The sequence below is a fragment of the Eublepharis macularius genome, chromosome 10 (genome assembly GCF_028583425.1).
Source record: "Eublepharis macularius isolate TG4126 chromosome 10, MPM_Emac_v1.0, whole genome shotgun sequence".
Classification (NCBI taxonomy): domain Eukaryota; kingdom Metazoa; phylum Chordata; class Lepidosauria; order Squamata; family Eublepharidae; genus Eublepharis; species Eublepharis macularius.
This window is the reverse complement of record NC_072799.1, coordinates 14,338,879-14,360,983: the sequence shown is the minus strand read 5'-3', so window position 1 is coordinate 14,360,983 and position 22,105 is coordinate 14,338,879. Positions and strand designations below refer to the sequence as shown.

The 22,105-nt window shown below is 44.0% G+C and overlaps 1 protein-coding gene across 2 annotated transcripts in view; it reads left to right on the top strand.

Moving 5' to 3' along the window:
* Positions 1-22,105, top strand: part of ANTXR2 (ANTXR cell adhesion molecule 2) — a 160,879-nt gene that overhangs the window by 52,257 nt on the left and 86,517 nt on the right. For both annotated transcript variants that reach the window (XM_054990122.1, XM_054990121.1), the window contains exons 8-10: positions 108-168; positions 2,528-2,623; positions 8,085-8,154. In XM_054990122.1, the coding sequence (XP_054846097.1) occupies positions 108-168; positions 2,528-2,623; positions 8,085-8,154 (227 nt within the window). The remainder of the gene's footprint in view (positions 1-107; positions 169-2,527; positions 2,624-8,084; positions 8,155-22,105) is intronic.

Below are 22,105 nucleotides of genomic sequence, written 5' to 3'. Positions count from 1 at the left end.
TGTGTATGGAGACTTGGAAGCCTGGTGACCATCAATAGCCACATGTGTGTTTGTCTTGACAAATCCTGTAATTTTTTTTTTTAATTCTGCCTATTTTCCCCTGACAGATATTAAAGCAATCATGCACAGAAGTTTTATATCTGGAGCCCTCAAGTGTCTGTGTGGGAGGTGAGTGACTAGGATTGGAAAACAATGTGCAGATATGAATGAAAACACAGTTTCTCTCTTGGGTCAAATGTGTCATTCAGAATTCCACATGCTGAGTAGGAAGATATGAATTAAAGGTGCGTCCCTTCCTTTTCCATTATGCCAGGCCTTAACAGATTTTCTTTGGCTCTAGGAGCCAGCCCAGCAGTCTGGGAGCAACTGGTTAAGAAATGAATTCAGCTGCCACCACCGAATTAAAGTTAAGTTTATATATAAACAAGAAATGACAAGAACTTCAAACACATTTATTTTTATGTTGTACAACAAAACATTCTGATTTGAAATGATAGATAAGTTTGGGTTGGATCCAGCAAGCTTTTTCACTCAATCTTGGCTGGTTCCCCTCTTTTATTACAGCCCCTATTTCACATGGTTTTTGTCCTTGCAAGTCTCACGATCCCAAACATAGCCTCATTGCTAGTCAAAGTGGACTCCCTTTTTCACCCCTGGAAAAACTGTTTGGATCCAACCCTTTGTACTTCCACTGAGAATTGTGGTCTTTGCTGGAATTTTTCACCCCCTTCACTAGGCCAAGGTATGCATTGCAAATTTATACAGCCATGGTTGATTCCCACTTTTCCTACAAGGAGCCCATACCTGCGTCCATGGGGCCACCTCATTGTATCCTCACATCAACTCTGTGAAAGAGGTCAAGGTAGTTATTAGTGATTTTCCTAAGGGCACCCAGTGAGTTTCGTGACCAATCTGGGATTTGGCATTGATTTCCACATGGATTTTAATATTGCTGCAGCAGATTTTGAGAAATCATAACATGTGCAAGAAATTTTATTGAATAGTTAATGCCTACAACAATGATCTTCATCCTCAGCAAAACTTGGATCCAGTAAGTACTGAACCCATTGAACTGCATGAGAAGATGTCATGTGACAGTAAGGGGACAGGGTTATGACTTCACTAGCATCAGGGCCAGGACCATGGACAGCATGCTAAGAGATTTGGGGAAAGGAAATGTGAGCCAATCACCACCATAGTGAAGAGCAAGCTAAGGGTCAGAGCCATGGAGGAATCCATCACTGAAGGATCCGACCTCATCATGCATGCAAACAGAGGCAGGACATCCTTGCTCTTTGTGCAGCAGTCACTCACAAAAGCAGCCAAAACAAAGGCAGGGGTTCATGACCCAGGAGGAGGGTCTCCTTGATCCACCCGAGGGTCATAACCCCTGTGTTAAGGACCTCTTGTCTATAATCAGTGATACGTGATGGAAACGAGGGAGAATTTGAGTTACTGAGTGAAGGGACTCGTATTGGTAAATGTTATTAATGGCTGTGTTCCAACATGGATTTTGCATATTAACCAGTGTTCCTAGCAAACATATTCCTTTACAAATAATGACAGGATAAGAGAATGAAATTACGTTATTAGCAAAATGTGCACATTGGCCTTGAGATCTAATATTGATTGTCAGAAATGATTCTGTTGAAGCTGTTTTGGATATTTGCCAATATAGTAAATGTTGTCCTTTAATAATAAAAGATGAGGATGACATTAGGAAATTACATGATTGGTACTCTTAGGTAACAGTCAACCTTCTCGCTCCTTCTTTTTTAGATGATTTGTCAGTGAGAGCCAGTTTTCTAATGTTGATCACTGCTTTCTAAAATCATGAGCATAAACAGTAAATGTCAAAGTACTCGGTGGTTCTAACATCATCTATCTAATTCTGAACTTGTCCTTGGAATGTAGATCAAAAAAATCCACACAATGGGGCCAGGTTCAGAAAGGTGGAATGTTAATACAAGTCTGGGGAAGCCCTCAGGCTTGTGGAAAAAAATCCCAAAAGCAAAACAGAAAAACAGCGGCCAGGGCTGGGGGAGAGGGTTAAATGGAGAAGCAGTGTGTCTGCCTGTGTAACAACAACAACAACAACAACAGTAATAATAACAACATTTGATTTATATACCACCCTTCAGGACAACTTAATGCCCACTCAGAGTGGTTTACAAAGTATGCCATTATTATCCCCACAACAAAACACCCTGTGAGGTGGGTGGGGCTGAGAGAGCTCTGAGAGAGCTGGGACTGACCCAAGGTCACCCAGCTGGCTTCAAGTGGAGGAATGGGGAATCAAACCCAGTTTTCCAGATTAGAGTCTGTGGCTCTTAACCACTGCACCAAACTGGCTCTCAAACAAAGGGACAGTGGGGGGGTCAGTTGGATTTCTGCTCCTCCTCAAGTCCTTGATGGCCCCCCTCTTGACTTCCTGATTACTTCCTGGGAGTGCTGAGCTGTGCAAATTCCCCTGGCATCCTCCTTGGATTGAGAGATTGCAAACTGACCTCTGTCTTTGTGGTTTCAGAGGAGTTCCAAGTTGTCCTCAGAGGAAGCGGCTTCATGCTGGGCAGGACGCAAGATAGTGTTGTCTGCAGTTACTTTGTAAATGGAACCACGAAGAGTAAGTATCTGATAAATCCAGTGGAATGGTATGTAACGGAGGTGTATGGTTCGCGTGTTCACACACGTCTTTCTCCTGGCTGTATCGTCTTTTTTATGCTCCTGGTGTCCTAAACAAAAATGCTTTAGCAACTAAGCAAGGCAAAACATTACTGAGAAAGGGCAAAATTCAGAGTAGAATAACGGCAAGTGAAACTTCTCCCTCCCCTGCTTCTCTGCTTTAAATTCTCATCTCCCCAAAAATGAAATCAGAGGCAGGGATCAGTTATATTTGCAAAAGCATTTGTACTTTGTAGTTAGCTGTTAAGCCCTGGCTTCTTTTTATCTGAAGGAACGGGTGATTCAATTGGCTCCTCTTGTGTCTGCCTGAGGGTTACCCTCACACACAAGAAACCAATGAAGGAGGAAGGCAAAGATTCCCTCTTTATTTAGGAGCGGACAGTGGAGTTCTCCCTATCCTTTCAGAAAGACACGTGGCAGTCTCTTTTCTTTCTTTACTTTCATCAAAGCATAAGTGTGTGCATGTGAATGCAGGTGTCCATCCCACTTGGTTATTTTCTCTGCTACTGAAAGATAGATTATTTGCTCCTTGGGTCTGGGAACGTAGTTTCGTTGCTTTGTGAAATGCTTTAATGCGGGTTCTGTACTGTTGGGGGGAGATGGCTCAGGGGTAGGGTTTCTGCCTTACACACGGAACATTCAGTCCCGGGCATCTCTGGGTAAAAGGGTCAGGTAGCAGGTGATGTGAAAGACCTTTACAGGAGACCCTGAAGAAACTACTACCAGTCTGACTAGACGATGCTGACCTTGATAGACCAAGGGCCTGAATAAGGCACTTTCATATATAGCAGAACCACAAGTGACAAAAGGCACAGGTTGGACACTTGCCGGCTTCCCTCAAGTTTTGATGGGAAATGTAGGCAGCTTGGCGGAATGTTGGACAAGTGACAGTTGAAAAGTCCATTGGACAGCAGTCGGAGGGCCAAGCTGCAAGACCAGGACGCCTACATTTCCCATCAAAACTTGAGGGAAGCTGACAAGTGTCCAATCTGTGCCTTTTGTCACTTGTGGTTCTGCTCATATATGTCCATGTGTATAATGGAGAGCCAGTTTGGTGTAGTGGTTAAAAGTGCAGGACTCTAATCTTGAAAGCCGGGTTTGATTCCCCCCTCCTCCACTTGAAGCCAGCTGGGTAACCTTGAGCTAGTCACAGCTCTCTCAGAGCTCTCTCAGCCCCACCCACCTCACAAAGTGTTTTGTTGTGGGGATAATAATGGCATACTTTGCAAACTGCTCTGAGTGGGCATTAAGTTGTCCTGAAGGGTGGTACATAAATTGAATGTTGTTGTTGTTGTTGTTATTATTTTAAATATGACAGAGACACATTTCCTAGTCCTGTTACCAAGGACATGGTCTCTTTTGTGACACTGCGAAATAGCCATTTCTTCTAACCTGTTCGTGGTCTTGCCTTCAAGGGTTTGATTTCCCCCCTCCTCACTTTGGATACTGCATACAACACTCTTGCAAGCTGGAGGTGTTCAAGACGCTGTGACCAATTGGTCTGGTGATTTATGGCCTGCTTATTCTTCTGCAGGGTGCAGATTGTGTGTGTGTGTGTCCTTAAGTACTGCACTTGGCTGGGTTATCCCCTCCCCTAACATTTTGAGGGGGGAAAAAAACCCTTGTTATCAAACGGTGGAACGGAAACCTGCCAAAGACGACAGAAGACGACCAACTCCCCCTCCCTAGCCACTCTCTAAAAATGAGAGCATTTAAGACAAAAGCATATGGACGTACGCTAACCCACTCTGTCACTGCTAGCAGCAGATCTGGAACTAGCAGTTGGTGCAAAATGTACTACTCACAAAAGGAAATGTTCGTGCCTCGTGGGCCTGTTGATTTCTGTCTTATAGCTGTGAGTGAAAAAGACCTGGTTTCCTTTATTAATAGAGGGAGGCAGGCAGAAATGGGGCCTCTGTCACCTGAGCCCTGCAGTGAGCTGGTGAAGAGAGAGCTGGGAATGTTTTTATTGTGAGTAGAAGGATGCTCTAGCTGCTTTCCTGTGCCAAAGGACCGAGGGCTGCAGGGAGGTTCCTCCCAGGACCATCGACAAGAGAAGAACTTCTGGTCTGGATTTAGATCTAGAGGAGTTAGCCGTGTTAGTCTGTAGTAGCAAAACAGAAAAGAGTCCGGTAGCACCTTTAAGACTAACCCACTTTACTGTAGCATAAGCTTTTGAGAATCACAGCTCTCTTCGTCAGATGCATCTGACAAAGAGAACTGTGATTTTCGAAAGCTGATGCTACAGTAAAGTGGGTTAGTCTTAAAGGTGCTACTGGACTCTTTTCTATTTTGGTCTGGATTTAAATGCCTGCTCAAGATGTATTTCTGAGTCTGTTGTTCTCAGCCTCGTCTCCCTCCTCTGCATTTCCCCCTGCATACCTCTTTCCTTGTATGTCTAGTTTTATACACTCCTGTCTTGAGGATAAATAGGGCCTGTGTCCTTATTTGGATGTCTGTGCAGCAACACATTACTCAAGGGGCTCTAGGAAAAAATGAACAGATTAAAAGTAAGCCTCCTCCTCCTTTATTATTTTTGGGGTAGCATGTGGAGTGGTATAGCAGCAGGGTTAAGATGCATGAATGCAATCCAGTGCAGCATTCCTCTGGTTCCAGGGCATTTGCATGGCATTGCACTGTTAACTGAGATACGAATGAGAAAATCCCTGGACTGGGTGTGCAGCAAAGTCTGGGGCTTTTCCCCTTCACTGGAGGTGGCGGAATCCTTTTTCTTCCACGCACTCGCTAGGTAGTGTTCGGTGTTCCCTCTCCCCCTCTGCTTCCCCTGCAGTTTGGATTCCTCAGGTCTTGTTTTAGGGTTTGCAAGAAGATATTGTATGTTAAGAGCTTTCAGTGGAATCCTAAGCATAGTTGCACTCAGGGCTCATTTCGAGGGGGAACGTGCAGGAACGCAGTTCCAGCAGTTCCCCCAAGAGGTCACATGTCAGGTGGCCCCGCCCACCTGACTCTCAGCCATTTTGGGCCTGTTTCAGCCTGGATTGGGGCTGAAACGACCCGGACAGGGCCTCTGACGGGTGCTGGATCACTCTCCCGCTCAGCAGCGGCCTGATCCTGACCATTTAGGACCCCTTTTTGCCATTTTGAGTGCAATTTCGGCCCTGAATGGTCAGGATTGGGTCCAAAACAGCCAGAATAGGTGATATCAGGGGGTGTGGCCTATGCAAACCCGTTATACTAATGACTCACTTCCGGCGATGGCAAGAGGCGTGGCATATGCTAATGAGTTATGCTAATGAGTTAAGCTAATGAGTTCCTCCAGCTCTTTTGCTACGAAATGACCTCTGGTTGCACTGTTCTGAGTCCACTGATTTCAGTGGACTCGGGAGGGTGTACCTCTGCTTAGGATTTCACTGTTTTGAGTGTGTGGCTGTGTTCAAATTCATTTTCACAAGCAACGCTGAGAGTCCTTTGGAAGCGGTATCCTACTCGTGTCTGTGGATCTGCACAGTTAGCTAGTCACATGCTAACTAGGCTTGGTCCCAAGAGTGACTAGGTCTGTAAGACCAGCGAAGACCAGTGGTGCCAGTAGCACTGCTGTGATCTAAAAATCAAGTTCGGCATTCTTGATAAAGTTACTCAAGTAAGGCCACACCAATCTTCATAGCAAATAGTATGAAGGGAATCCATTTGTGCCTTTAAGAATCTTTTTTTAAAAATTGCAGTGTCTGAGTTTGCTGCTTTATCTGATGTGAGTGAAACTTTTAGCTGCAAGCTAGGAAATCAGTGGGTGGGACGCTTATGCAAGAATTCTGTAAAGGACACTTGCTATTAATCATCCTATTTGGGGAACCCAAAGGTATAAAAACAATGGATCTAATATCTAATACATGAATGGTGGTTGTGTGATCTGCCACTGTGGTGTCTTTCTTTGGTGCAAGGTGCCTTCTTCTGATGCCAGCGGAAGACCGCCTTGGGCAGAGAAAGGCACCTGGTACTGGAGGAAGGACCCCCCTTCCCCAGTTATTGGTCCATAGGATCCAGTCCATTGTTAATGTCAGCTTTTTTCTAGTGTGAGAAGAAACCATAATCTCTGCTTAGGCCTTGATCCACACAATCAAATTTCTGAGTAAATTCCTGCTCCTCCCCCTCCTTATTCTACACATCCACTTGAATGCAATGGTTGGAAGACAGCTACTCTAGCTACTCTGATCAAATTGCTCTTCTTAAACAAGATGTTTTGATGTTGTAAGTGTGCCTCCCTTGGGGCAGGTATGTTGTAGCCTGCTTCCCCATTAAGAGCAGGAACAGAATGCACGCAACCAGAAATGTTGTGCTCAGGATCCGGTGAGGTAGGGCATCAGAGCAGGATTTAAGAACAGAAAGTCTAAAATGATTCTCTTAAAAATATTATTAATTATTGAATGTCTAGAAACCACATGGTCAGGGCTTGCCAATTGTCCAACTGCCCTGCACTTACTCTTTATTTGATTTATATCTTGCTTTATCCCTTGAACTCAGAGTGACTTACAACAGTGTTTCCAAATGCATTACTGTTCACAATATAAATAATTAAATATAATTCATAATCGTTTTATAGAGTATACATTTTGGGGATGGATCCAGAGGAGTTAGCCGTGTTAGTCTGCAGTAGCAAAATAGCAAGGAGTCTCATCTGACGAAGAGAGCTGTGGCTCTCAAAAGCTTATGCTACTATAAAGTTGGTTAGTTTTAAAAGTGCTACTGGACTCTTTGCAATTTTGTGGATGGGAGCTCAGTCTCGGGTATGGTGTTGATGATATAACTGAAATGCTGTCCGGGAAAGAAATGGAATGCCCTCCTGTGGGGCCAGAAAGTTTACATCATATTTGGCCATTGGTGGGGAAGGCTAGAAGAGGACCCGAATTTCTCTCTTAAAAACAGAATGAAGGAATGCCCTGAAGATTCAGACAAAGGGCCAGAAGTTTTCATGAGGGGAGGAGCCTCTCTGGATCCCATGTTGTATAATGAATGGGTACAATATTAAAACAGAAATACAAACATAAAAACCAATAACACCATCAACTGACCTATGTTGGCTTATTTTGCATGATTTATGCTGCTTCTGGGTTCAGGGAGGGGGCAAAGGGGGATTCAGAGAACGGAATGCTGAATGACTGGGACCTCCCTCTGGGTACTGAGTTTTAATCGGGCAGCACCCACCCTCTTTCAGCCATATTCTGGCATTATAACAGGCTTAGAAATACATTTTTTAAAAATCAAAAGTTGAAATTTGCCAAAATTCCATATGCAAATCCTGTTTCAGCAAAGTATGGGACAGCCCCTGACACTGAATGACAGGCAAGGATTATCTGGGATCTTAGTGCTATCGTCTTCAAGGGTCTGCTTCTCATCTGGCGAAATAATGCAATGCCACTAAGGTTGTATGATGCTTTGTTTTTCAGATGAAAAGCCCATACAGGTGGAATCTAATTTTATGCTCTGCCCAGCACCCGTTCTATATGAAGTTGGCGAGTAAGTATTTAACCCAGTGACCGGGCCACATTTTAACCCAGTTACTGTACTTGGCCACATGAAAGAACTGTAAGCAGTGCCATGAGCAATTACGTAAGCAAATTTAAGCTCCTCTGAAACTGAAATATCTATTCCCAGAGGAGGATGCCTGGTGTATATCTGCATGAGTCACTGGTCAGGCTATGTCATCTCTACTAAGCGCTCTCTCTCTCTCTCTCGCTCTGTGTGTGTGTGTGTTTGATTTTTCTGTGTCTCAGCACCAGGTATTACAGGGTCACTCTGCATGAGTCTCTGCTTCTCCAATGAAGACATGTTTAAAAGAGTGTGTGGTGTAGTGCTGTATGATGCCCAGTGTAATCTAGGGGTTAATGTGTCAGAATGGAACTGGGGAGACCCAGGTAGAAATCTTTACTCAGCCATGAAATTCACTGTGTGACCTTATAGCTACGCATTCATTTTCGGCCAGGACTACCTCCCCAGACTGTGAAGATAAAATTTAGGGAAATGGAACTAGGTTTGCTGCCCTGAGCTTCTATGAGGAAGGGCAGGGTGAAAATACAATACCTAGATAAAACAGTGATTCTCTCAGGGGATAAGATCTTTGTGGGGGGGCGGGGGGTAGCTTTGTACTTTTAAAAGTGTATATTTTGGGGCACAAGTGTGATGTGTGTCTTTATTCTCAGGAGCTTCAAAAATACTAATTAACTGTCATGTAATTTTTTTTATTTACTGTACTTATAGTCTGCCTTTCTTACTGCGGCAAAATTAGAAACAGAGCAACAAAGGAAAATGATGTAAGAGACCAAGTAACAACTAAATTCCAAAATTTGCAAAAATCTGTCTTTTAGACAGGCCTCGATCTAGAGAAGGGCTGTTGAGCTGGCTTCCCTCCACCCTGGACCTTTCCTGCCCACTTCTTTTGTGTTAATTCTCCAGGGAAATTCACTGTATCTGTAATGAGCTTTAAATACTCAAGTGTGACTGAACAGATTTCAACGGTGCCTTAAAAGTGAATCCTTAGCCAGTTCATTTAATGCTGTGAAGGTCTGGCTTGTCTTAAGTTGTACTCAAATTAGCTGTTGTTTTTTGTAAAAAAAAAAAAAAATAGGGCATGTAATGTGCTTTCTTTTGGATTGTCTTGGGGCTTGTGGTTAAACCTCTTAGGTTATCAGTAACGCTATTATTTTAAAATAGTGTCAAGATACATAGTACTGCTCAACATGCAGTGACAAAATAAGGCAGTGATTCCACATCCAGGGCAGAAATATTATAGCTAAAAAAATGCCCAGGCCTTATTTTAAGTGTCACCATCCCTGGCCGAAGCTCACACCTGCAGCCTCCGAAGCGAATTCCTCCTTCCTTCTTTCTGCCACATTCAGCCATGCCTCGGGCTTGTGGAATCACTTTAGTTTAGACTTAGTTTCTTGTATACCTGGGAAAGATGTCCCCCCACTCCTTAAATCCACCCAATTGGGTCAGAAAGCAGAACTGGCGTCGCAATTGAAACAGGTGTGTACAAGGATATAAAAGAAGAACTTGAACTTTGGAGGTAACAGCTCAGTCAGAAAAGCTTCTTGAATTCTCATATGAATTTCAACCTGGATTTTGCCATTTTGAATGACCTGTTCTCCTTTCTGAAGTGGCACTAATGCACTAGGAATGATGAATTCATACTTTTTAAATATTCATTGTGCTGCATGCACATCTTGCCACAGTTTTATCACCTTCCATCCCCTTTGCATTATTGATGCACATGTACGCATGGATACAACACTTACAAAAAGTGATCTTGATGTGACTGTATGTACAATTTATTAAAATTATTTCTGTGCTGCGCAAAAGTGAACACCATGCAATACCTTTAACTAGGACTGACCAAAATAGTATACAGCCTCTTTGAGTTCTCCAGAACTAGTGATCTGGCTGGATATTAAAGATACACATGCGCATGCGCACATACATACATGCACATGCGCGCACACACAAAAGAAGAAGAGCATATTTTTTCACGCGCTTATATTGTGGTGTCTGCATCCTGTGTAGGATGCCAAGTGGATCTGTGTAGATAAAATGGTGCTGGGTGGAGCTGATACCTGGCTGCATCTTTGGCTGTCTAGGAGAATGGTAGTCTGCAGTTGCAAACATGAAACCATCAATATGATCAGATGTTTCTCTAGCACTAAATGGCCCTTTAAAAGGCCAAGGAGGACGTAGTGGTCGTAATTTGAACAAAACTGGCGACAAAGCTAATGATGCACTAGCTAGAGTCCGTGGAATCCAAATTAGGTAATATTACCTAGCAGCAGGACACAGGAATCCTATTTATTCCCGTTATTTTCCTCCAATTGTAGAACCCCTCTTTTGCCTGCTAGACCTGTCTTACTTTGTATAACTTTTTTAGCAATGTGTGGGAATACATATGTGCACCAGTAAAACACTGCCCAAAAAAGATCATTGCTGCAAACATGTATACAATCACATCAAGATTGTTTGGGGGGCAGTTTCTGGTAGTGTTTTATCAATGTATTTGGTAATGTAGAAGGGGGGGAACCTGCAGATGGCCTGAATAAACCAATAAACCAAGACAGCATTAAACTGCACATGTTCCAGTTCTGGAATTAATTTTAGAAATTCTCTTGTTAAACTGGAATACTGAAGAAGCAAAGTGCAGAATAGTGTACATAATAAAAAGAACCAAAGAGAGGGAAATTACTCACCCTTGAGTTCTAGTTGGAAAGATTACATGATATGATTCATGTAATTGACTCATGTAATTGACTTAGGACTGCCTTTCTCAAATGGGGATTTTTGGATCCTGGGGCAGGGGTGATTCACAGCGGTCCTTTAGAGAATCTGTGAGATACATCTGACCATCTCACTGGAGTGGGAGTGAAGCATTTTGAAAAAACGGGAAGGGAGGCTCACTCACTTCAAGGGAGCAACCCGTCACAGAACCATGGTGGTGCAGTTGGGTAGAAAAGCTCGGGAAACAGCTGAGGCTGCTGCTCTGCCCTCTTGCAAGAACTTCAGGGTTTTCCAGAGGACAAAGTCCTTTAGAAGCCATGCACAGTTTGCTGTGTGCAATTTGAACATGGCTGGAGGGCAGCTGAGAAGGACATGCATTGCCTCTTGCTCACACAAGGCATGGGCAGAGAGGAGGAGAGAGGAATAGGTGGCAGCGAACCATTTCCCCTCCATTTCTGAGGTAGGAAAGGAGTTACGTGTTCCCTTGCCATTTGTCACATACCCCCATCAACTGTTGAAGTTTGGTTTCATGCATGTCGAATGGTGGGTTGGATCCAATCAGCTTTTCTGCTGACAAAAAAGGGAAGATGCCCCCCAAGACCACAAAAAAGGCTGTGATGGGGGTCATGGGACCTCCTTGGACAAATGCCAGATGGGAAGGGGGCTGCAGTAAGGAAGAGAATTGGGCAGGATTAAGGGAAAGAGCTGTTTGGATCCAACCTAATATGTACTTAGGCTTTTATTCTCCTGCTAACTTGAGCATCGAACCAATATGGTGCCTAACAGGTTGCAAGAATGCCCAATGCTTTTTTACAACTCTTGTGAAACCTCCATGCAGTGCAGCCTCTAATTTCTGTCAAGTCTACTAATTCCTGTTTAAGTATAATCTTCATGGAGGCCCTCAGAGCTGCAAAATAACTCTCACCCTCCAGCATTATAGTCTGTGACCTAAATGGGATGAGCAGGACAGGCCGTGGCTCATTGGTAGAGCATCCATCTAATATGTATTCAGCAGGTTTTGGGTTCAGTTGCCCCCATCTCACCTGAGAAGGATCTCGGGCAAGGAAATAATTGTTGGTGACTGAGAGCTTCTACAATCAGAGTATGCCAGTGCTCTTCTAGATGGATCAATGGTCTGACTCAATGTAAAGTAGCTCCATGTGTTCACATATGTTCCATATGATAGATCTGTGGCTGTGCTGTACCATTCCACGCTGCTCTGGGGAAGACACTGGTCGAATACCCCTTCCCCAATTAATTCCTGTACATTAAAAAAGGTGTAGCAGAACTAGGTTCTAAGCTAGCCTTTTCCATGACATAATAGTTTTTTTTAAAAGAAAGGGCATTCAGACTTCTCAAATGACCCAGCCCCGCAGCAGATGCCTCCTGTGTGGCTTCTGCTCTTCTTTTTAAACTCTGAGATAATTCTCTGCAGCACCCCCTGCCAAATGAACACACACAATGTGCTGAATATTTATTGCTGTGTGTTTAAACTTCAGTGCAAATGATCAGAACGTGCTGTATTTTTATCGTTCTGGAATGTGCCTGTCGGGCTGCGAAGTGTCACTGCAGCAGGCAAGTCACCAAAAAACTCCAAAGCAGTCACTAGCCAAACGGTTCTTTTGGGGTAGTGCCTGTTGAAAATGGCCCCTAAAGTCAGTTGCGTTACATGTTGACATAACGGTGTCATCTTGCAGCCGTTTTAGCTTTAAAAGTATGCAGGATTTCAGGAATCTTGCTTTGGAGGGTTTAAAGAATGACGAGAATTTTTTTGCCTAGGCATAAGCAGTGAGCAGCACATGGGGAGATTGACAGCTCAGAAAGCAAATGTACACATTTGAACTTCTGACTTTCCGTTGGCTCAGCTTTTTCTGTTGCTGGAGATCTCCCAGTAATTCTTTCTCAAGTGGAACAAACTTCAGTTGCTAATGCAGCAACAGTCTGCAAACCATTCCCCTCCCCATGGCATTTTGAACGTTGCAGAGATGAAGTTGCATTTATCGGCAAGCCGCTTTAATGGCTCCTAATTCTACAAGGAATTTTGAACTTACGTGAAAGAGACAAGAAATAGTGTCTGCTGCTGGTAACTACAAGCATGCTGACAAGGGAAAGAAGCCAAACGATTAAAATAAATTGGTATGGCTGGCAAACCGCTGGCTTCAATTGGACTGGAGCCCCAGTTGTGTGTTTCTGTCAAAGGTGCCAGTTCATGATAGAGATGTATAAAAGCCCCGTCCATCACTTCACATCTGCCAGTCTGAGTGTATGCCTGTTGTACAACTCACGACAAGGCCTGTAGCACTGGCTTTTAGGATCCCGAGTTTGGTTCAAGTTGTTGTTTATTTAAAATAATTATAGACCCCTCCCATTTCCAGTGCTTCAGGTAAAGCATGATATGAGCTGTGCTTTGCGTAGTAGAAGAAACTGCAATCTTCGGCTTGTATCTCCTGCAACACATTTTACATATATGACTTGCATAAATTATATGCGTGTCATAAACTTGACACGCATAACTTACTTTTATTAATACATTTTGCGTTAAAAAGCAATGTTTTGCATAATTTAATCTGGCCACTGGAAAGGGCAAAGGCACACAGAAGACCTGCTGCCGACCACCGGAAATCTTATTTACCCCCTGGCTTCTGAGATTTTTAGTGGACATTGTCCATACACTTTCAAATAATCTTTGCAGTCATCAGGACTTAGAAACTTGGTGGGTTTCTTTTTTGGAAACAAAAAGTAAAAGCCGAGATTCTCAACCTGTATTAAGACATCACAACAAGCCAGCATTAATCTGGAATATGCACAGAACTGTCTTGTTGGTGGGCTTCCAAGTGGCCTTTCTTTTTCTCTCCTCCTCCTCCTCCTCAAGAAAATCCCCGTTAGGAGCTTACTTCAGTTACCCATCCTGTAAGAATGTGGCCGTGCTGTCTAACTAAATTTAGTCCCATTCCAAATGGGATTTTAAACCAGGGTTTAATCTAGGTTCAGAATCCCAGTTTATGGGGCAGGGTGGAGAAACTAACTTGGGTTAGCTCATGTTCCTGTGTCGGCACATCACAGGTAGCTAGAGTTAGTTTGTGGCGGCTGCTATGCCATGCAACAGTCTGCATGAGGCTATTGGGAAAGGCCCTCATGCACCTCTTGTTCTGCAAAATGTGCAAACACGAATTATTCAGGAGGGAATTCTTATAAAGGCATATAGACCTTTGGTGTAAGGGATCAACTTGGGAGCTGACCTCTGCTTTTTTTCTTCCAGTTCTTCAATCCCAACCCACTGCGTTGTTGTTTTACTAGAAATCCTTGTTGTTAGATTCTAATATTGTTATCATTCAAGTATTGTCATATTTTTGTAATCGTCTTATTGTTCAATTGAATAATTCCATTGAGCTTGTAATCCTCCATGAGTCCCAGTGAGAAAGTCAGACTCTAAATGAAAATAAATAAAAATGAACAGGGATCCATATCCAACTATTCATGTACGGAATGTGCCAAAGTTTTCCTCTATTCCTGCAACTCCTTCTGACCTCTGAAAAGTTTGTTCATGGGGTTATGGGATTGGTATAGAGGATTAGCCAAGTGGGTTGGGGGTGGGGGCTGAGAGGAATGGCTTACCCATGGCCACTGCTGAGCTCATGGCAGCAGTGGGATTTGAACCAGCAGGCTGCTGATTCAGAGTCCAATCACTTAACCACTGTGCTACAGCAGCTCTTTGAAGTACAGGTACAGGGCAACAATGCTTCTGAGCCACTCAGGACAGGGAACAGGTGTGATGAATAACTTAATCTAGAAGAAAGGAATTTGGCTTGGAGAACGTTCCCCTAATGGCAAAAATAGAATTGCCGGCTGCAGCCTGCCCCTTAAACACATCACATAGTTCTAATTGCATAATGTAAGGAGGAAGAGTGCAAGTTTACAATACTGAGTCTTGGAGCAGCGAACAGAGTGTGGGAAAGAGTCCAGGGAATGCTAGGGTGGGTCAGACCTCCTGCTTGGCTGCGATGTTCACTGGGCGACCTTGGGCCACTCGTTTTCTCTCCGTCATCCTCATGGGGCTGTTGAAAGAATAAGTTGGGATAATCTTATGTATGCCATATTGGGCTCGTTGGAGGAAAGGTGGTGCATAGGATGCATAACTCCTGACCCTGACTCAAATTCTATCTGTGTCATGTAATGCTCACAGCCTCCTCCAAGGGATCATTCGTGCTACAGAATGTACCCCCTCCTGTGATGCCATTCTCCTCAAAGCCCTGGGGTGCACTTTGGAGGGGGCAGCTACCAGCATACGACTCCGTCTCTTGCACTTCGTAAAACAAAGGCCCGCACTCACCCTTCAGCTGGAGCAATTGCGGCTGCATAGAAAGAGGGTAAGGGGGCAGGAGATTCTGGGCAATTGGGCTTGCATTGGTTCAGCTAGGGGGCTCCCAGGGAGCTATCTGCAGCCCCCCCCCCCCATTTGGCTAGTTATACGTTGACTAGATATATGTTGTGGTGGGAGAGGTAGCAGACCCAGAGCTTTTTTTCAGGGGGAACATGGGGGAACGGAGTTCCGGCACCTCTTGAAAATATTCAGCAATAGTGCTTGAAAATAATATGATTTCAAAGAATCCCGTGTGTTTCTTCCTCATTTCCCTCTTGAGAGTTCCACCACCTCTTTCCCCAGAAAAAAAACCCTGAGTAAACCTGATGGTCAGGCTCCCCGTTGGTATGTGCTGCATGTTTAAAAGTGGGTGGGATGAGGCTGGAGGCAGGCTGGGCAGCAGTCTGCCAGCAAAATATTTCTAGTATTGGCAGTTTGCGCTTGCCTCTGCCGCAGCTCTTTGCTTCTAATGTCTGTGACTGTTAGCAAAATGGTCTGCAGATTCGCACTGCAAAGCCACACGGGTGGGAGTTCTGCTTTATGACTCTGAGCTGATTTTGAAACCACATTTTTATTAGTGTTCTACAACAGCATCCGGCTTAAGAAGACAGGAGGAGGATTGTCAGGATGCATAAAACAGACACAGCAGAGACGTAACTTGGGCAAGAAAGAGTAACAAGGGCCGGCTTGTAGATGAAAAATTGTCCCAATCGGAGTTCAGATGAAACTGTCTCATCAAAACTGCTGCCTAGGGTGGTTTGCATAGGATGAAAGTGTTTCCCCTCTGTTTCCCCATTCTTCTTTCTTTGAAACTCTCAGCCACCTCCATAGATTTAAGTAACTCTTTCAGGTCTCCTATCCTTGTTTTCATTTGCATAAGTTCAAAATTGTTCAAATTAGTTTTTGCAGGGCTTTTTTTCTGGGAAAAGAGGTGGTGGAACTCAGTGGTGGAATTCTGGACCGCACAATGACATCACTTTGGGTCAGCTGGAACAAGGGGGGAGTTTTGTAAAGTTTAAATCGCCCTTGGTGAAAATGGTCACATGGGCGGTGGCCCCGCCCCCTGTTCTCCAGTCAGAGGGGAGTTTAGATTGTTGCACTGAGGGGCGCGGAGGGCAATCTAAACTCCCCTCTGTCTGGAGATCAGGGGGCGGGGCCATGTGACCATTTTCAAGAGGTGCCGGAACTCCGTTCCTCCGCGTTCCCGCTGAAAAAAAGGCCTGAGTTTTTGTCTTCAGTAAGTTTGCTATGTTTGTTATTCAGGCAGATTAGTCTAAAGATGTTTATGGGCAGCAGCACAATGGGCCATGATCCAGAGGTTCATATACTGTGCATCTCTAGCCTCCCTCCCCCCTTGAAGAAGGTGCTTCTGAAGAACTCCCAAATATCTGAACTCACCAGAGCTCAAAAATGCAGTGAAGAAACTGGGAGTGATGTTTAAGTCCTCTAAAGAAGATATGCCTCTGTCATGTGGTACTCCCCTCATCCTAATTTCCTCTTCTAAAAACATTTTTTTCCTCGTTTTGACTTCCTGCTGCATCAATCCAGTGTGGTTTAGGGATTTGGGAGACCCATGAAGCTTGCTGGGTGAACTTGGTCTGGTCCAGTCACTCCTTCTCAGCCTCATGTACTTCACAAGGTTGTTGTGAAAATATGGTGTGGCCTCATTTGGAATACTGTATGCTGTTCTGATCACCGTATCACAAAAAGGCTATGGCAGAGCTGGCAAAAGTACAGAAGAGGGGGTAGAACACCTTACCTATTAGGAAAAGCTCAAGAGTTGTGGATTTGTTAGTTTAGATGGGATGGGGCATGATAGAGGTTTATAAAATTATGCCTGGCGTAAGGAAAGTAGACGGAACTTTTTCTCTCTCTCCCATAATACTAGAGCTCAAGGGCATCCAATGAAGTTGATGGGCAGTAGTTTCCAGGATGGGCAAAAGGAAATATCTCTTTACACAACAAGTGATTTAAAATGTAGAGTTCACTGCCAGAGGATGTATTGATGGCCACCGGTATAGAGAGATGGCTTTAAAAGAGGATTGGAAAGATTCATGAAGGATAGATCTGTCCGTGGATACTACCCATCATGATTAAAGAGAACGTTCATAGGCAGTAAACCTGTGAATAGCACTGCCAGGAGGCAAAATCAAGAAAAGGCCTCAGCTTCTATTCCCTCTGGTTGGTCCTCCAGAGCAACTGATGGTGACCAGTGTGTGAGGCACGATGCTGGACTAGATGGACCAGTGCTCTGATCCAGCAGGGCTCCTCTTATGTTCTTAAAACGAATGGGAGATTATTATAGAGAGCTGCTGTAGCACAGTGGTTAAGTGGTTCAGCTGCGAATCGGCTCTCTACTGGTTCGAATCCCCACTACTGCCCTGAGCTCAGTAGGTGGCCTTGGGTCAGCCACTCCTCTCATCCCCAGCTCCCCAGCTTGCATAGTGGGGATAATAATAACACTTTGTTCACCACTCTGAGTGGGGCACTAATCTATCCTGTGGGGCAGGATATAAGCACATACTGCTGTTATGTTTTTAATGGTCTGGTAGAATAAGTTTCTCCTCCTTTCCCACTCCTGCCGTGAACTCAACAGGTGGCCTTGGGTAAGCCACTCCTCTCAGCCCCAGCTCCCCAGCTGCATTGTGGGGATAATAATAACACTAACTTGTTCACTGCTCTGGGTGAGGCACTCATCTGTCTATAAGTACAGTTGTTGTTGTTGTTGTTATTTGTTCTGCTCCGAGTGCCTTGAAGGAACAGTGAGATAAAAATGTATTAGTATAAATGTATTTTTTTAAAAATAAAATCTATACCCTTGTGTAAACATTCCTGACCAATACAGCAGACCACTTTATGCATCTGATAAAGGCTAATGCTGTCATAAATGTGTTAGCATTTAGGGTGGTACATTATATTACACTGTTGTTTTGGCTGCAATAGACTAGTGCCACCATCAGTCTGGAACTTGCCGTAGTGAATTGTTTGGTTGAACCGAAAAGCAAGGGCGTTCAATTTTTGACAACTCAAAAAAAAAAAATGAAACGAAAGAAGTAAACATTATTTACTGCAGAGTGATCTTGAGTTTTGTTGTCCTTATGTTTTCTCCCTCTGTGGCATGTGGTGGGGATGATGTGAAATTTCTTCTGATCTGATCAAAGATTTCAGTTTCTTTCTCTTTTTAGAAAAAGGGGAGAAAAAGAGGGCTGCCGTGCAAGGTGATGGATGTTTAGCGTGTTTGCCTAATTAACTTTTGGCTAAGGATTCGGAGCCATTAAGAAGCTAGTTAGTATACGTTCGGAATAAACACATCTGGTCCCGCAATGACTGGCAGTTGTGCCGGGATGTGGGTGACAGATGTGCCAATGGTTCCCTCTGTCCTCTCCTCTAAATAATTAACAGCGTGCTGGTGGACTGGCCCTCCACGCCAGCTGCAGAAGTCTCCGAGCTGTTATCTGTGGACATGTGCCCCGACTCATTAGTCCGCTCCATCTCGCACGGTCTCTCCTCTTTGCAGTTTCCAACAATTGTGTCCATCCGGGTGGGACGAGATTGGGGGGGGGGGGGGAGAATCACATTCTTTAAAATAACTCCAAGATCTTAGCTCCTTGGGATTGACAGGACAGTTGGAGGGAGGAATATAGAACAGGCCACCCATGCAGGGAAGATAGCTTAGTGACCATTAGCTCGGGAGATTGATTCCTTTTCCCAAACAAAGGGCATTTATGCAAGTTCCTCCCAGATGTTTCATTATTTGGAGGTGCTGGGATGGGGTTGGAAACATCCCTCTTTTGAAAGCAGTGGCATGTTGTGTCAAGGCTTGTTTCTTTGGTTGATGTATGGCTGCCCTGCCTGGAACAGCTGGGAAATTCCTAAGGGCAGCAGTGTGAGCGTACGAGAGAAAAAAGAACACCCTCCTCTCCATTAGCCAAGATTGACGAAAAGAATGCCTATAACATCTCCACTAGTTTATAGATTTATCTTGAGCTTGTCTTGGATGCTTTGGCTTGACGGCTGCAAAGGACAGGAGGGTACGAAATCTGAATCCTTACTTGCCAGTTTGTTTAATTCCTCATTGCCCAAAAACTGAGTTCTTAAAATGAGATTTAAATTGACCAGGACAAGGAAAAAATCTGTTACTTTGAAGCTCTCTGAGCTCTGCTCGTTCTGTGTCCGCTGTGTAATGATGACCGAGGCAGTTGTCGCTGGCTTCTTCTGGCGATCTGTGATGTGTCTGCAACCTTTTTTTTAAAAAAAAAAAATTGCGAGACGGTCAACAATAGCGCAGCTGTCCTTCCGCCTAGTTGAGATCTCAAACCTGCAATTTGGCAAGAAGAAGAGAACAAATTGGATAAATACCAGTATGCATGTTGCGAAGGAAAGGAAAACAGGACTGAAATGAACCCTGCAACTTGTTTGATAGAAATGATTTAAGCAGGCATATGGTCGACTCGAGCGTGCTTTCAAAAACATTGGCCTGCCTTCTTTTGAGCAGGCGTCTTATTTATTTATTTTACTAAAGCTCCAAAGAAGGCAACAGGCTCATAAAACTCCTTAAGTTGCTCGCAAAGGTAGAAGAGGGTTTAGTTCTTGAAGGTTGCTTCTGCTGGGGTGGGGAATTATGCTGTGAATTATGGACATATTTTATTACAATCCCCCTCCCCGCCCCCAAAGTATGGTTAACCGAGAGCTAAGTTTACATAGTTGCCGTTTCCCAGCAACTCTGTTCATTCTGTTTTGAGTGTCGCTCTCATGCTCTGTTGAATTAACATGGAACATGCATGTCACATTGAAGCCCCCCAAATAGTTTAATCGAAAGAAGGGAACAGAGGCAACAAGACCTCTTGAAAACTGGTATGGTGTGGACTCTTGCTTCTTTAATGGGCTCTTATTCACACAAAAACGTAGTAATGCTTGTACTGAGACAGGCTGCTGGTCTGGCTAGCTCAGCGCCATCTTGTTTGTCAAGCACCAATTGTCTGAGTGGCAGGGCAAGCAGGGGTCTTGCAATTAAAGACCTGCTTTTAGCTTAACTTTGAACTAGGGCTGAGCTCTGGGCTCCGCCCCCTCTCTTTAGTGCTCCTCCCCTCCCTCATTCTGGGCATCGTGGTGGGCTTGCACACCCCATCCAGCACAATCCCAAACGGGTCTACTCAGAATTCTACTGGAGTATCCTCAGTGGGGCCGATGCCCAGTTAGGTATTCATAGGATTGCTCTGTCACCTTGTCGCCTGTGTTGAGTATGAATTGTCTGCAGGTGAACAGCCAGGAATCTTTTGCAAACTAGAAGAGAATTGATAAGGTTTCCCCCCCGCCCCAAACTGCTTCTCACAAATGACTGATAAAACTATATGTGGGCAAATAGTTTTATGGGCTAGCAACTTCTGCAGATTTCAAGTCAAAGTAAATCTTACATTGGGAGCCCAACACATACTTTAACCTTAAAGAGCAGCTTTGGGTGGCCTGAGTTAGGTTAGGGGCCATGGTGGCTGCTTAATTAGGCATGCCATTTTCTTATAGTCCTCTGCCCATACTCATCAGAGCAGTGGGGGGAGACATTGCTCAGTTCAGAATGTCACTTCCAGGTAAAAACCACAGAGGTGCTGGAAATTCCTAGAGCATCACTCAGTGTGTTGACATCACATCTGGACCTTCACCCAGAAGTGACATCGCTGCCTTGAGCTTTTTTTTTGGTCATACCCCACCCTCAAAAATCTCCAGGAGGTGCCAGGCATGAACCTGGAAACCCTAGGCTTAACCCTTTCCCGAAATTGTTGCCTCTATAGAAATCACTTCCTCCAAACTGCTAAAAGACTCATTAAAGGAGAAAAGACAGACGTGTACAAAAGATATCACACTTATCTGATACATCTGAAGAGCGAGCTCTAGTCCATGAGACCTTATGTTGGAATAAAAGATTTTTAGTCTTTAAGGTTCCCCTGGACTCCTGTTTATTTTTGGTGGAACAGACTAGTATGGCTACTCGTCTGAAATGATCATTTGGGGTGCGTAGCTTCTGGGAAAGGAGACTTTTCTTTTGGGGGGAATGGTTAACATTTCTATCCTAATGCTGGGGCCGTGATCCACATGATCCCATCAGCTGATTTTTAAGAACGCAGTGCAATTCGGGATATCAGCCCCAGTGTAACATGTAACTTGACCCTGATTTGCAAGGCAGTAGTAAAGTATGAATGGGCTGAAAGGCCCGTTTTGAATGGCAGAGTGATGGATAACACATAATTGCCTGCTCGAAGTATTAGCTGGGCTTAACCTGGCCTCCGAAAAGCCTTGTGGCTACATGAATGATTCATGTGGTAGCCTGTGGTTCCCAGGCAATATGTTCCTCATTTTTCCAAGATAATTAAAATAAATAAATAAAATAAAACTGATGTGGACGTAACTGAGATAGCTTGAACACAATCCGTTTTACAATCTCTAAAATTTAATCCTCAAAAATCCTGAAGCTTTCAGTACTCCAGCTACTGTTCTTTGGAAAAAAAAAAAAGCTGCCCTTCGAAAATCTCTTCAGTTGCTATCCTTTTAATAACTTTTTGAGCAGTTGCCAGTTTAATCTTCAGCGTGTGCAAATTGGAGGTAAATTATTTATTGCTTCCAGCAAATGTCTTTCATGGTTTTTATTTAATTTTTTTTCATCCTTTTTTTTTAATGGATCATAAAATGGCAATCTTTTATTGGATGCTCGTAAAGAAAGGGGCAAATGAATACTTTGCAAATAGGTTACTGTGGATTGAAATGTCAGCTGTATTTCATAAGATGGGGAAGCCTTTCTTAGGCCGAAGATGGGCTGACGTTTGGCAAGAGGTCATCTTCTCCTGTATGAAACAT